The following is a 16684-nucleotide window of genomic DNA, read 5'->3' on the forward strand; positions in this document are numbered from 1 at the left end:
CTCCATAAAACAGCCTTAAGTTCAATGGGCAGCTGACAGGACATGTGTTAATGACCAAAATGAATGATTGCATAGGCTTAAGAGCCTTCCAAAGACCAACAACAGGTCAAGTATTGTTTCATGTTTAATGGGTAAGTGTTATTAATTCATTACAACACTCAGGCTGTTATTATTCCCAAGCACTTAAAATACCTGGCAAGGAAATGGTGTGATGTAGGTGACGATCTGATCAATGCTAAGAGTCATAAGTATATTTTGTAGCATTTTAAATGTTCCTGTATCTATGTGGAGTGCTGCCACTTTCTTTGGAGTTTTTGAACATCTTTGTCACCAGCTGGCCAGAGGTGCTAGCTACCTCTGCTCATTCTTCGTCAATTTTTCCCCCAAATCTCAACATAATCGAATCTTGTGGTTGCCGTGCTTACAAGTGGCAACATCAACATTTTTCAGAGATCACTTTTAAGTTCTAATTTACTTTTAAAGTTCTTCTTAGCAAAACGGGCACATCACATAGCAATTTATACAGCAACAAAGGATATAACCGCAAAGCATAATGAAGTCAGTTTGCTGGTACATGATGGAAAAGAGCTGGTGGACTTTTGCGTCCACTGGATCTGAACGAAAACTTTTGATCCTAATTTTGCATGTGTATCTGTGTGTCTTTTCCTATGCAACCATGCCAGTATTCGTTAATGCGCAGGGATGTGTGTCCACCATGAAGCACAGGGTTGGATTTGAGGGGCTGAGGCTGAGCTCGGAGGTTGGCAGAGGGCTGAGGGCCTCGGCTGGCTCGCCAGTGATTACAGCGGATGTCGAGTGTTTACAGAGAGATGAGGAGGGGTAGAGGGGGGGACGCAGAGACAGCTGCTTTCACTCTGTACTGTAAACTACACACACATGCGCACACACTGACACAAGCACTTACACAGAAGGCTGTAGCTACATTGGAAACCCCACAAGCCCTGCAGTGTGTATGTGTGTGTTTGTGCTACAGCTGGCCTGCTGGGACCAGCGGTTCAGAGTGACAGCCATACACACATCAGTCCCAGACTGCAGCTGAACATGGTGCAGGCTGGGTGGGGGAGAGCACGGAGATGCTGACTGACCATTGTTTGTTTTTTTGTTTCTTTATTACAGTCAACAGATACCTTCTACACCCCTCTAATTCTGCTAAGGAAGCAGTTAAGTCAAAATGGCTTTATGTCCAAATTCCCCCTGACTTTAGTTCACTTAGACTTTTTTGTGTGCTGGCCACTTGTCTTAATCCTTTTTTGATTTCTAAGTAATTACTGAAATTATGTCAGTGGCACACATTTTTTAATTAAATCTGACCTACTTGACTATTTTATGCAAATGACCTGCTGTTGCTGTTTAAATATTAGCTTCTTTAAAAGGCTGTAGGAACTCAAAATTAACTTTTTTTTTAACAACTTGTCTGCATTTTTCAGCGTGGTAAACATGAAAAACTGCGTCTGTTCACAGACACAAGTCATCGCGTCTGACTGGACGTGGTGTGAAGACAGTGTGGCGTCAGATGGATCACCTTGTAACAATGAGCTCTGTTCCAGCATGTTTATATCCTCAGGTACGAAACGTAACAGCATAAAAAAATAACAGCGATTTCTAACTGAGGTTTCAGTCAACAGCAACCAAAAGAGGTCCAGCTGAAACATTAACAAGTTAAGAATTTAACGCACAGGCATTTTTCAGTAAAGTGGAAAATTAGGAGCAACAGTGAGAAATGAAGATAATTCGATAATACGGAGGTCAACTCATCAAACAGTTAAATCTATATCGGAGTCAGAAAAGTCATATGTGACTTCAAGTAACAGTGTGATGGCGAGAAAGGTCAGCATGTATGCGTCGTTGGACGAAAACGAAAGAGACAAATAAAGGGATGAAAACAATGATGATTGACTACACAATATACGGTAGACAATAAAGTGTCTAACGCATAAAATGAAGAGCAGGCAAAATGTCACCTGACCCGGATAAAGAGAAAATAAACTACAAAATATCATTGACATGATTCTTCCGTGACAGTGGTACTGTGTGTTATTGGACTTGTGTTGAAACCAGTGCATTTGTGTGTGTGGTGGGCCCCTGTGATCACCGCAGGGGGGAAAAAGGTCGCCAGTAACAAGCGAGCCTGACAGCTTAATTACCAACGCAGCTAAAGATTTATTGGTTTATCAATCAGAGCCCAGGGCGCTGCCTTTCCCCTCAGGAGATGGGAGCCATTACCATGAACCCGTTGGCCCATGTGACCCAGACTCTTCTTGCCCTGTCCCAGTCACACAGGGGCAATCCTAAACCTCCGGCACCTGTCAATACATGTGTACAAGCACGCTGGATATGCACACACACATACACACACAAATTCTTAGATTTCTGGAATATACACATATGTTCATGTGCACCCAAGCAGAGACACAAACAAACACAGACAAATAGAGGAATGTATGCAAACATAAAACACATAAAGACTCACACAAAACATGGACCGCAAAGGCCAGCATGTGGGCGATGAACCTTTTATGTTTCGAGACAAAGGCACAGCTGAAGCAGAGACAAGACCAGAGAGAGAGAGAGAGAGAGAGGAAAGCTGCAGGCTAAATACTGTATGTTTGACTTAACCAAAAGGTATTTTCAGAACCGCATCCAGAAATTCCAACCATATGGGCACAATTATCTTATTTCTAAATTAAGCGGTAGCTCATTTGGAATCCTGTCGATGAGTTGTGACAGTGACACGAGGAAGGCGAACGTGAGGGTGATCTGTTAACTGACAGTGTGCTGCTATGTGGTGGGCATGGGAAGAAAGGACCACCGATCAACCAGTCGGGCAGGCAGGCAGCCAGGTGGCCAGGCAGGCGACTCAGATAAACACTCACAGCCTTAGCTGAGAGTGTAGCCTGTAGTCATGCAGAAGCTTTTTAGTGAAATGCTGCCCCCATGTGTTGGCAGCCACAAATAACATGCTCCACAGTCACTCTCCTGGCGAGAGGAGTTGTACCTGAATGTGCCTCCTCCGGGGTCATTGAGCTTGTTTTTCTGATTCCCGGTGATCTGAACAGGCAGGCCCATGGGACTTTTGCCTGCTTGGATTATGGCTCCCTTTCCCATTGTGCCTGTTAAAGAAAGGGGGGGGGGGAACAAAGAAGAAAACACTAAACAAAAAGGAAAGGTTTAATGTTATCATTGAAGTGTCCCCTTCTATCTGCATCAAATATTTATTCTGTCTAACGACTACCTTCAGCTGTCTCTGTCATCCTCACAGGGGTGAGGGTGAGGGGCTGTCGCTCTCCCCAGGTTGGTGCGGAGAGCGTCGCTCTGTCAATATCACTGCACTTCACCGCCTTTCCTTACACTCCTAAACCGCATCCTGCTCCGAGACACGTTTTCCAGAGAGGCACAAGGACTGCCAGAGTGAATTTAAACTTGATTTTAACAGGCATGTTCCTAGCCAAGAGGCACAGGAAAGTATTTTTAGAACTATCCCCGCATTCCAATTTATGGGCATAAAACAACCTACAGATCTTTCACTGCAGGCAATCTTGGGGAAGGGGGCAGATCAAATTTGTATGCACCTCCGATCGTACACACACGCACGCACACACACACTAACACAAACGCACAAGCACAAACAGGTACAAACACATACACTCATTTCACACACCACTTGAGAGCACAGAGCTCTCTTAGGGGAGCGTTACACCCGGTTGGTGTTGGGGCGATATTTGTGGGCTTCTGTGGGAAGAGTGTTTGTGAATCAGTGTGAGTAAGCAGTAGCGCAAATGTTTGAGAAGGCTTTATAACCAGACAGGAAAAAAAAAAAAACACAAAAAAAACACCTGTTCTCTCTATGGCTCCTGCCTGTTTACACATCCTTCAGCCTACCGAGAGAACATTTACGGTTTCACTAATGGCCATCTTAGGCTATATAACCTGTTTTATTGGTTCATCATTTAAAAAGAAATTTAAACTAAGGCTGAAAGTCTTTGAATATTTTTCCTGCAATGGTGTCTTAATCGAAGGATGTAAATATTGCATAACAGAATCAGAGGAAAACCGTGAGTCAAAGTTTCCAAAAATATAAAGAAATGTTTGTTCAATCTTTCATCTTTCTATACTTTAGTCCTCCAAATGCCTGGTATAAGAATGGGGATTGTACATGTAATTGAATTCAATCAAATGTGTCTGTAATAGGCCTGCAGATGTCTTACCTTGCGCTCTGATGGACTGCGTAATCACCACAGGCATCCGGACCTGGCCACCAACAGCGCCTCCTGTCTTGACACCCTGAGGAAGCAAAACTTTATTGTAGCATTTCTCAGAAGGAAACAATTGGAGAGAAGGAAGAGATAAAGAATGGAAATTAAAAAGGATGAAACTGAACACCTACTAAAGCATTGCTCAATTTTTGTGTGATCCCCAAAACCGAAAGTGAAAAATCAAACTTTTTGTCATAGTTGGATAGGAAAAAAACATAATCTGTAGACCTAGACCCACTTGAGTTTTGTATATTGATTTCTTTTCAATTGTAACACAGTGAAAATACCAGCAGTATATACAGAATAAATGCATAATACATACAAGAGTGGTGAATTCTACAGTGGCTATCTCCACACAGTACAGAGAAACTAGAGATCAAATTAAATGCACAAGAAGGATGGATTTCTCCCACTGTATATGACCTACATTTTCTTGCATTTGCAGATAAGACAAAAGCAATAAAAAGTCAAGGCCACGGTGAAAAAGTAGTTGAGAAGAAGAAAAAGTAGTAGAAGAAGAAGGTGCGGGGGGTGGGAGAGTATGCTGGGCTATTAGAGTCACTTCCTTCCTTGGTAGCAGCTACGGGCCGAGCCTCAGGCTCAGCCATCCATTCCTACCAGTTTGCTTCTTGCTGCATATTTTTTAGCCTTGTTTTCCATTCCCTGACACATGCTATATTACTGTTCAAGCTACTGAAAAAAGACAGAGGCCATTTTTCCCAGAGATCCACTGCAGGGGTCTGCGAGTAAGGGGGGGAACGGGAGAAAAATACATTCAGAATGAGCAAAGATAGCTAGCACCTCTGGCCAGCTGGCGACACAGTTAAGAGAGAGGGGAAACCCTCAGGTAAGAAGTTTTAGAATCAGGGGCAGAAGGAATAACACTAAACCTAAACTGCTCATCTTTCATATGATTCATATTTCCTACATTTAACATCTAGAGCGATCTTAAATGTTAGATGTTTTTTAGATTAAAGAATAACATGTTAGTTTTATGTAAAGAAAGAAACAGATTTCAAACAATAATACAGAAAAATTACTATTTATGTCTATTTATTATTCATTAATTATTCATTTTCCTTGCTGTTGATGCCCAATAACTTGACCAGCAAAGTTAGAATATATTATTTCAACCTCTTAGCTCAAACATCCATAGAACATCACATGTACTGACGCTGCACACTGTTGCGATGAAGAATGAGCTTTTATGGTATGTGGTGGTGCGGCCTACTTACACCTCTCGAGTTTTCATCAAGGCCATTCACCTCATATAAAATTTGCCCCAAGGAAGTTTATGGTCTAGTTCCCATATAGCTTTTGGCACAATACAAAAAAAAAAGCCAATTAGGAGCAACTAAAAAAATAAAGATTTAAAAAAAAAAAAAAAAAAAAAAAAAAAATTATATTGTGTTATATTATAAACGGTTCAATACCGTATAATATATATATATATATATATATATATTATAAAAAATAAAAATATCTAACTTTACAAATAATGTCTTTATTAAGTGGTCTATCCTCCATGTGTTTAGAAACGTAGAATACTTCTTTTTTTATCTAATTAAACCCCTAACATTTGAAACACAGCATTGTTTCAAATGTTGTGGGTTCAAAACCAAAAATGATTGTGGCTTATTGGATATCCTGGAGCATTAATTGTAATTAAATAAGAAACCTTAAATAATGTAAGCCCACATCTATATACCCTACTTTACTACAACAAGAAATCTTTCCCATAACACTGTAGTATGAACAGATTTTTTTTAGGCTAATTCAACTAGCGTTCTGGTTTCAGACTGTTGACGTGCCAGCGGCGATCATTTACTAATGTTTTGTGTGATAGCTTATGTTGCCGTTGTGTGTGTGTGTGTGTGGAGAGAGAGAGAGAGAGAGAGAGAGAGAGAGAGAGAGAGAGAGAGAGAGAGAAGGGGAGAGCGAGAGACCAGAGGCATGTTCTGGACATAGACTGCGGCCGCCACATTGCTTTAAAATTGACCTGGGGCTGACCTAGTTACCTCGCTTCACCCTTCAACGGTTAACGGGTAGAGGGAGGGAAAGAGGGAGAGAAATGAGAGGGTGATGCGGGGGCAGATACAGTGAAAGGCATGGAGAGAAAGTGTGTGTATGCAAGTGACAGCCCAAGTAAACCAGGAAGGAATGAGCGAAGAAAAAGGGAGGGAGAAGGAAAGAGAAACAGAGAGAGAGAAATACAAAAGAGAGACCCCTCTAGCTTGCCCACTACTCTGCCTGGACCAGACCAATCTGAGTCTGACCTCACTTGACCCATCTGTAGACATCTGGGCTCTGTGGGGTTGCATGATTCTCAATGTACAAGCACATCTGCACACACAGACACAAACACACGTTCAGTATCCACAACGCGGTTATTATAGTTAACTAAAACTATACCACGATCTGAAACTGGGGATAGAAAACTAACAGAAAATAACTAACAAAAATACCAAACCAATTAGAAATATAGAGGAAAGGTCCATATTATTAGTCTTTGCTAATATTGTCATATTATTCAATACATTAAGTAAAAGAAGGCATTGACTCTGAGCCAGGTTTTTGTTTCTGCAATACCTTGTCTGAACTTCTTAAATCTGCTCCTGGCACTACCGACTACAGTATTATGATTATAAAGGCTAAAATTAATAAACATTTTTAAAACATTTCAAATATAACTGAAACAGTCAAATCAAATCTGGAAACTAAATCAGACAAACGGTAAAAAAAAAAACAAAGAAAAAGTAAGGCTGTTGCTTCTTGGTACAGTCCCCCTCTGTCATGGTACTGCGTCTTTGACCCTGAAATATGAATTTTGTTGGGACTTTGAATTCTTTTCTACCTTTAGGTGCAAAGCTCGGCCTCTTTTTGTGGCACTGACAAACAGACAGGAGGCCAAGCTGGAGGTGGCAGAGTAGAGGATGTTAAGATTTTCAGTAGAAGTCACCAGAACGGGCAAGATTAGAAATGAGTATATCAGAGGGACAGCACAGGTTGAGCGTTTGGAGACAAAGTTAGAGGGGCAAGGTTGAGATGGTCTCAAGCTTTTCTATAATCTCTTGTGTTTCTCCGAGCCTTCCCCCTTGTCTCCCCTGTGTCAAGTTCAAGTGTGTTAGAGTCTTGTCTCTTTGTCAGTCAGTGACTTCCAGGTTTATTTTGGTAGTCTTTTGTCTTCTTGGTCTTGTTCCTAACTGTCTTAATTGTCTTCAGCTGTTCCTCGTTCCCCACCTGTTCCCTATTCCCCTGATTAGCTCTTAGAGCGTGTCAGTTTGTATAAATAGGCAACAATTTCACATTGCCCTTTTGTTGTAGTGTCTGTGTTTCCTCAGTGTGTGCGCTCAGCCCAAGTTTCGTGGCGTTTCGATGTTTTTGTAGGTTTACTTCTTGTCGTTTTTTGAATCTCCTGCTTCTTTGACTCCTGTACACAAATAATCATGACACTTTTATAATTTGCAACATATGGGTGTGACTAACCATCACAGAGACTGTACTGCATACCAAGAATCATATCACAGATTTGTAGGACAGATGGTGGTGTTAAACTGTTTCCATTAAACTGGGGGAAGGATCTTTAAATAGTCCTTCAGAAAGCTCACAAAGACATATAATACAGTCCTCTGTGTTAGGCATATGTATTCCTAGCTTAATGTAATGCCTCCAAATGACTTCTTTGTGGAATAACTGAACCTTCATGTTTAAAACTACTTTAGTCTGACAACAAAATCCTCCAAATTCACTGACAAATTTTTCAAAATCCTACAAATAAAGAGACAAACCTTATGTCATAGCTTTAAAAGACCTACTATGTGGTGTTGTGTGGGTGTATTGTGCTGCTTTCAGGTGAATTCAGGTGTCACAGCTGACTTCACTCAGCATTCAGCATTCACGTATAAAAAGCCAGTGAGAGCAGCTGGTCAGCCTGGTGATCGAGCTTCATAAGTGTTGGGAGTTGATATCATGCTTGTGAAGAAGTGTGGTATCAATGAATAATCTGTTGTTGCCTTATTATTTTTTATTTTATTCTTAGACATAGTTGCTTTCTTATCTTTTTAAATTAAACCTTTCTGTTAAAAAGTTGTTTTATTTCTCCATATGCTTTCTCTGGCTCTTTCTCCAACCCAGACATTGTTATTAGTACTTCTTCTCACCTCCCATTTTGAGCAACTTAACAGTGTAACAGCAAAGTTTGTAAATTGAGTACCTCTAATTGGATACTTGTGCTTTGCCATCTGCTATGGTCAGTGGAGCCACTTGCACATTATGCAAACAACCTCTATGGTGTGAATATGTAAGTTTCCAACAAGTGTGTTCTAGATGGATATAAGACAAAATAAATATTTTCTAAAGACAGAAAATGGGTAGGCCTGGGTCACCCTTTCCCTTTTTTTTTAAAAAAAATATATGAGTCCTCAGTGAATCTGTGAGTTGGGTGTGTCACACTGTGACTTGCTCCAGAATAACAAAACCCATCATCAACAAGCACACTACCCCCAGCAGGTTGGATTCATTGCATTTTACCATTTTTTAAATGCATGGTGGGCTGTTGTGGGAAAATGCGTCACATTTACTGTACAACTTCTGCTCTATCAGACACCTTACATACATACATACATACATACATACATACATACATACATACACACACATTTCCTGGACATGGCTAAAAAAACAAAAAACCAATGAAACACATATGAACATTTACACATTTTAGGATCGATCTTTATATTTGCTATGTTTTACTTCAAAGATCACATGTAGTTTCATTTGGACTGTGATGTTGGGGAACAAACTCTTGTGTTTGGACAAAAAAGTTTTAAAAAGCAACTCCCAATTTAAACATTGTGATGACTGTGTCTGCACTGGATACTCTTCCAACTGGGCCACGTTATACATACCATTGCAGCTGCATGTCCGAGCGTCCCAGCAGGCAATGCACTGGCACCCGTAGTGGTGCTGACACTATTAGGGTGGCGTATACGGACAGCTGGCCCAGCGACGATGGCAGGAGGGGTGCCACAGGGTGCTGGTTTTAGTCCCTGCTGCGGGGGCTGGATCAGAGACTGCTGACTATTCAGCAAAGACAGCCTCAGGGCTGGGAGGCTCTTCTGTTGATGGATAGAGGGCAGCCAGAGTTTACAGTCATATAGAGAAATAGACATGCATTACAAAGCACCATACACAGCTGCAACAACTACCGCTGTGGTCACTGGCTAATTTAGCATAATGCTATCAAAAAAATATGGCTATAGACAGCTAAAAAAATATCTGCAGATGCATGTGACCACATGTTTGTAGAATGTTTGCACAATGATTCATGTGACTTTTATTTGTTATTTAAAAAATGCTTATTTGTGTGCTGAAATTGTTTAATTTGCATTCAGGATAATAAACCTACAGTATGCTTAAAACTGTATACAGTGTTACCATAACTATTAGCATGATAACTCACTGTCAGTTGACCTAAGGAGCTGATGTCGTTCGCTAGAGAATATTTTAGGGCAGATTTTTGACGTAAATGACCTAACATTGCCTGACACCATGTGTTTGTGGCCCTGTTGGGCGGGTGAGTGCCTTGATGTGATGCTCATCATGGCTGGCTGAAAAAAACCTGCTGGCTACTGGAACGGCTGCAGGGGCCACCGTCACCGCAGTCAGAAGTCAGGCCAGAGGGAGGGTGTGTGTGTATGTGTGTGTGTCTCATTCAACTGTCAGGCCAGGCTAACATTGACTGTGGTCCCATGCAAAGAACTACTTTAGGGGGATCATTTCAGAAAAATCTATGAGGGGCAGCTTAAGGAGCCAAGTTAGGGAATGAGTAGAGGTGAAAGATAAGGGGCAGTTCAGAAAACAATTTTAGGGGTCAATTTCAAGTAGACCCCAGGACCCAGAATTGGTTAAGCACAAGAAAATGGATGGATGGATGGATAAGAATTTCAAGTATCTACAGGTGCTATAAACTGAATAAACAGGCCCAAGGTTAAGAAGACTACTTGATGACAGAGGTGTAGGGTTCAATGTTAGATAGGCACTTTCAGAGACTTATAAAGAAGATGAGCTCAATGAGCCATTGCATTAGTCAGTGTAGGAATCAGTTTTATGGATGATATAGCTTAGGAAGAAGGTTAAAAAAAAGAAGTTAACTAGCAAGAACCTCACCTTGAGAAAGGGTACCAGGTAAGGCTGCGGAGATGACTTGAGCTCTGTCTGTAGTCGGCTGGTGAACTCTTCCGGTTCGATTTTGGCATCCTGTCAGGTTAAGAGTAAAGAATATATTAAATTTCAAAAGAGAAGCCATGCAGTACACCAGAGGGTATAAGCACAGTTAGATGAAAGCCCATCACCAGAAGGAATCATCAACCATTCCATCCTGAAACTTCAGGGTACAACTTAAGGTGCACATTTTGTATGAGATGAAAATTCATGACACAGAAAAGAGACTTTCGGAAAGAGTTTCATGCTGCCATCTACAGGTAGGAAATATTTAATACAACGACACAGAAAAGTGTCAATTTTAATGTAAAATTTAAAATATGTTACACCGCAAAACAAAAAGGGAAAAAACCCCCAAAACAATGGACTCACACTTACCATGTTATGATTTCATTAAATTAGTTAGATGCATGAGAAACATGGTGTTAAAATTATTTGCCTACAAAAAAAAGAGGTATACGGCAGGTCCTTAGCAGTTTTTGTAAATCTAATACTTGCCCCAAAATTGTCCCATCTAAACAAGTGATATTATTTAGTTTTTCCTATGATATGAACAGCGTTTTGTGAAGCTCACCAGAAGGTCCTGAACAAGAGCCTTGACGTTCTTAGACGTCTCGGGGGACGGAGAATTGTGAGATGCCAGCTTGATAAGTGTGGCCAGGAAATTCTTACACTTCTTAACATTCTCTTGCATTTCCTGTTGAAGACAACAAAATAATTCATTTTCTATAAAAAAAAAAAACCCACACACACACACAAACAAAAAACCCCAGTGACACCACTACCAAATCTCAACCTCCTGTGTCGTCGCTGTGTAAAACAATGGATCAGAACATAAGCAGAGAGGAAGTGGCCCTATAACTGCGCTGCATGTCCTTAAATATTAGCTTAAAGAGTGGAATTAACTTGGCTGATAAAAGAGGCTGAAAAGCATCTGTCAAAACTCAGTGAATAGTGTGCATTCAGGACATTAAAATGTATCACCTGGGTTGACAGATATGTGTGTATGTGTGTGTGTGTGTGTGTGTGAGAGAGAATATGCATACATGTGACTTCGTGGTAAATCTGTGCTTCTATGTCTTTCTATGTCCTTGGGTCAGTACGCAATAGTGTGAATGTATGAGCGCAAGCATGTGCAAGACTCTTTGTCCATGGCCAGCTGTGTGACGTGGTGTAGCTGTAGGTCCGGGTCTGAGCTTGTGACACAGCCAGCCTCCTGGCAGCTGTGACAGTGCCCTCACCCTTTAGGGTGGCGTGTGGGCGGTAGTGGAGGAGGATAAGAGGAGGGCAGTGTGGCAAAGGAAACAGACCTGGGATGCGACAGAAGCTCCAGAGGCCGTGGCGATTCCCGGCTGTGCAGGCTGCACTGGCTGGGAGGCAGGCTGGGCCGGGGCCTGGGGAGGCAAAACCACGGGGGTCTGCTGCGGAGCCGTCACAGCCACGACCGGTGCCACAGGGCCCTTCTGGAAGAGCAAGGAAGAGACAGAGAGATAAACAGGACGTGACGCCTCGCTCCCAGCAAGGCCACAGAGAACAGGAGGCAGGCGCCACAGCGCTCCTGTCACATCTGGTGTCCTTACTTTGGTGGACATCTCTTAACAGACAAGGAGGAAGAAGGGGAGGAGGTGACAAGCTAGAGGCAGGGAAGCACAGGAGCACATCAAAGCTTTTCTAAATCGTCACCCACCTGACTTGGAAGATCTGTAACAAATGTTGGCTACCCATAATGATGTGTGCGCAGTTGAATGAAATTCATATACACTATTTTGCTCATGAGGTGCCAACAGCAGTCTCTCACTCTAAGGCCCTCATCACCTCTTTTAAATCTCTCAGGGCCTGTTCACACTTGGCAATAAAATACATCTTATGTGACGTGGTCATAAGTGGACAGCTCTAAATACAGGTGTGAATACACCCAGATGAAGGGGACACATTAAGGTCCTATCATTTGAGTGACATATACTGTAGATGGTAACAAGGCTACGTGTACAGTTATATTTGTGATGTGACTATGTAGTGTAGTTTTGGTTAAATCAAAACAATCCGAATTTGATCTGGATCAGAGGATACTGTGCTCTAGTTCCTTGCCAATAAGTGCCAGTATTTAGTACAGGTTATGCATTATGTGTAGCTAGGGCATCAATGCAGGGGACTCATACTTTCCTTTTTTTGTCTGCACACTTTGAAAATAAATGGTTTGACCTTCTGAGACCCTTTTTGTTTTGGAATCACTTTTAAATTCTTCTAGGTATTTGCAATTAACAGGACCTGACATCCATATAATCTAAGCATCCTCTTTCCTGTAACAACAGGAAGTTGTTACTTCGTTACATAATTGATATATACTTAAAAAAAAATGTCCCCATGATTTTTTTGCTGTTACTAAATAAATTTTAATTATAGTAGTGAGTATTAGTGCTTACATCAGGTATAATATATACAGAAAAGGGTTTTACTAAAATTTCCTCCGAAATACTAGAAGTCAATTATCAGCTTGTACACAACCTTCAAGTAAACTTTAGACTCAGTCAGCACTATTTCTAGGCAGTTATCTGGTATAGCAAAGGAAAGAAATGCCAGGCAGAGGACTGAATAACATGTCAGGAGGAGTTGTCTCACTGGGCGGAGTGCAGGGCAGGAGGAGGAAGAAGAAGAAGAAGAGGAAGAAGAAGTCTGTAGGGCAGGGCTGGAAGGAGTAGGAGAAGGAGACGGTGCCATCTTGGCTGGGGTCAAAGGACATTGCCTGCTGGTCTGAGAGGTCACAGGAGATTGCTGGAAAAAGGAGAACAGAAGAAAAAGGAAGAGGAAAAAGGACAGAACTCAGAATAAATATATCAGAGGAAGTAGGTGACGAAAGAGAAACAGGAGAGATAACTGAATACAAGCCACCTTAAAAGATACAAAGGAAGAAACACAGCGACAGTGATGCTGTGCCAGTTTCAGCTGTGAAAGAAAAGAGTGAGGAGGAAGGATGGCAGCCAGAGAAAAGACGGGGGAAAGTGTGAGAGAGAGACAGGGCAACAGAATAAGAAAAGAGCAGTATCGTGCCTTGCAGACAGATGAGAAAAGGTCATGACAGCAGGAAAGAAGAAGGAAGGTGGCAGCATGTTGTCGACATGAAGATTTAACTCAAGAAAGCACTTTGGTCAGGTGGCGCTGGCTCACAGTGACGTACTACTGGGGTCTGATTCCAGAGGAGACCTACATCAATCAGCGACGACACTGAAACTACTGACAGATAAAGGGAATAACACTGATGATTTCATTACAGTGAAATGCTTTGCTGGGAAACCTTGAGTTATCCATTGACTAAATAAATGTGTCCTTTTACTGGAGAAATATTCAAACTTTGAATATAATAAAAAAATAAAAATAATTTTAAAAAGCAAATACATGTGAAAAATAGGTGGATGTGGTAGAGGCAAACAAGGTCATGCAGTAAGGAGGCTGTTTCGTAAGGACAACCATCACTTGCTGTCAGCTAACAGGTGCAACATGAGGCTCAGGGGACCTGCACGGACCTGTGGAGAGTAACTGAACAACCAACAGACAGGTAACTATTAATGATCCTTCAACAGGTTCACTTACAGAAGACCTTAAAAAGTTACTTTTTGTACAAAAAGATTTATGTAATCTTCTTAGCTCAAGAACTAAATTTGGAGTGAGTCTGAGATTTTAAGGAGGACTGAAAATGCCCTGCTACTGAAAACAAAAGAAACCCTGGAGGTGCTCTTGATCTGTAATACAACAAATAACACAAACCAAAAGCAAAATCGTATATGAAATTAAAATATAGATCATCACCTAGCCCTAAGCTGAGTCCAGAGACTCATGGTGACAGAGGTTATAAAAGACAGGTTATAAAAACCCAAATATTGGTGCACACCCAATTATTGCAATGGCACTCCCCAACAGCAGTGGCCTCCCAGGAAGAATAATGCCACACTACAAAAACTGCTCAGGATTCGAACATGGCAAAGAGAACCAAGGAGGTGATGTGGCCTTGAATCACAAAACAGGGCTGATGATGAGACCCCAGTATAGCACGTAAAGTTCATGCATTTATTACTTCAAGCCTGGACTACTGTAATTCGTTATTATCAGGATGTCCTAAAAACTCCCCGAAAAGCCTTCAGTTAATCCAAAATTCTGCAGCAAGAGTACTGACATGTATGCTGCTGGAGGATTCCCATGATGCATTGAGTATTTCTTCAGTCACCTTTCTCACTCACTATGTGTTGACAAACCTCCCTGCACTGAATCACACTTGTTAATCTCTGGCTCTCTTCTACAGCATGTCTTTTATCCTGTCTTCCTTCTCTCACCCCAACCGGTCGCGGCAGTTTGCTGCCCCTCCCTGAGTCTGGTTCTGCCGGAGGTTTCTTCCTGTTAACAGGGAGTTTTTCCTTCCCACTGTCGCCAAAGTGCTTGCTCATAGGGGGTCATATGATTGTTGGGTTTTTCTCTGTATGTATTATTGTATGGTCTACCTTAAAACATAAAGTGCCTTGAGGTGATTGTTCTTGTGATTTGGTGCTGTATAAATAACACTAAATTGAATTAAATTGAAATATATATTGCCAAATTTCTTCTGCGAGGTGACAATTTTGGCTGAATGATGACCAACATTGCCACAATGCATGGTTTAAAAAAAAGAGAAATCCTTTCTTCCTTCACTTCAAGCCTTCAAGCTTGGGTCCTCTATCTATTTAACCAATACAGATATTAGCATCTAAATACTCACCTAACCTTGATGTTGGCACCAAGGAAAATATGTAAAAACAAAGTGCATCAAGTACAGTATATTAACAGTATCAGATTTAAAGTTTGAACCTGCCTACATTTAAAAGACCACAGATATTTGTGTACAACACACCTGACCATCGCATTTTAATGTTTTATTAAACTTGATATGCACTACGAGTGAGTTAATGAGCAAATTAATGGATGAATAGAAGACCTAACAAACACACAAATGGGTTAGTCAACAAATAATTAAACAGAAAAATGAATATGACTTTTCTGAAACTCACCTTTCACTATTAAGTGTCAATGACTGTATAAAACATTCCTCTTATTATTATGCTTTTATACAGTCTAGAATTTCCACTGTAAGTTGTTGCAGAAAAGTAAGGCAATACTGCAAGCAATTTATTAAGGCACACTTTACTATAACAGAGACAAAACCAATGAGTGCAAAAGGATCACACAGAATACACAAGTAGGAATTAATCACTCAACTCATACAGATGAATTATGTTTAGGGATATTTCAGCAGATTCTCTTTAGTACCGTATTACTCTAGCTCATTAGATTTCAAATGACACATTAACTGGGAGCTTAAATTGCTGACTCCGAGTTGCAATTTGAGGATGTTTACATGCATACTGTTTGTACTATAAACAACAATTTTCATCACATATTTACGCAGGGCCAAAAGCACTCAGACAACTCAAATATTTCTTAGGTATGTTAGCTTGTTTTGTTGTTAACCCAGGCATAAAAATGCAAACTACGGGCACACAGATTATTATAAGGCTGAAAAACCTGAATAAATCAGATGCATAGTAGCATGAACATACTACATACTAGCATGAAGTATAAATTCAGGTTAGGCTGCAAAATCTGTGGAATAGGTTCAAAGCACAGTGACATATCGAAATACGGTATGCGCAATTGAATGAAGACTGGAAGAATGAATGGAACTTGACAAATGCAGCATTTATAAAAGGATTCATGCTAGTGCTGAAATGTGTCGTAACCTAAGATTGTTTGCTAACATATGAAAAGCAGAAGAACGAATGAGGAGGACAGTGCCAAGTGCCACAAAGCCAAAGAGGTTCATCTCTTACTCACACACACCACACAGACAAACGTTCATAAACACTTCCTGGCTGCTTCCCTGCTACCCTGTCTATTAGTCAAAACAACCCAGGAGGGCCTCAACCCTGACCTCTGGCACTCAGCCTTCCATTCACAGACAGACCAAAGCACGCTAACAGACACAAATTCGTGCACACGATAAACTGCACTTGTCACAGACAGAAGAAAAGAAACAAAGACTACAGTGCAGAGGAGAAGAAGTGGGATAAGAAAGAAGGAGGAGGGGGTTTGCCTCCACTAAAAGTTTAGTAGGATCCAAATGAATGTTACACTGAAGAGTTGGAGGAAGTGAGTGTATGAGAGAT

The 16684-nt window shown here is 41.1% G+C and overlaps 1 protein-coding gene across 2 annotated transcripts in view; it reads right to left on the reverse strand.

Annotated features, from left to right (window-relative positions):
* LOC102302272 (transcription initiation factor TFIID subunit 4) overlaps window positions 1–16684 on the reverse strand; it is a 94971-nt gene that overhangs the window by 67172 nt on the left and 11115 nt on the right. The window contains exons 3-9 of one of the 2 annotated variants that reach the window (XM_014333474.2): window positions 13116–13268; window positions 11807–11959; window positions 11071–11193; window positions 10443–10532; window positions 9182–9391; window positions 4227–4302; window positions 3017–3131 (exon numbers count right to left, since the gene is read on the reverse strand). In XM_014333474.2, the coding sequence (XP_014188960.1) occupies window positions 3017–3131; window positions 4227–4302; window positions 9182–9391; window positions 10443–10532; window positions 11071–11193; window positions 11807–11959; window positions 13116–13268 (920 nt within the window). The remainder of the gene's footprint in view (window positions 1–3016; window positions 3132–4226; window positions 4303–9181; window positions 9392–10442; window positions 10533–11070; window positions 11194–11806; window positions 11960–13115; window positions 13269–16684) is intronic. The other variant, XM_014333477.2, reaches the window with a different exon arrangement.

This window comes from Haplochromis burtoni, unplaced genomic scaffold (genome assembly GCF_018398535.1).
Source record: "Haplochromis burtoni strain Fernald_Lab_line unplaced genomic scaffold, NCSU_Asbu1 Contig_2, whole genome shotgun sequence".
Taxonomy (NCBI): Eukaryota; Metazoa; Chordata; class Actinopteri; order Cichliformes; family Cichlidae; genus Haplochromis; species Haplochromis burtoni.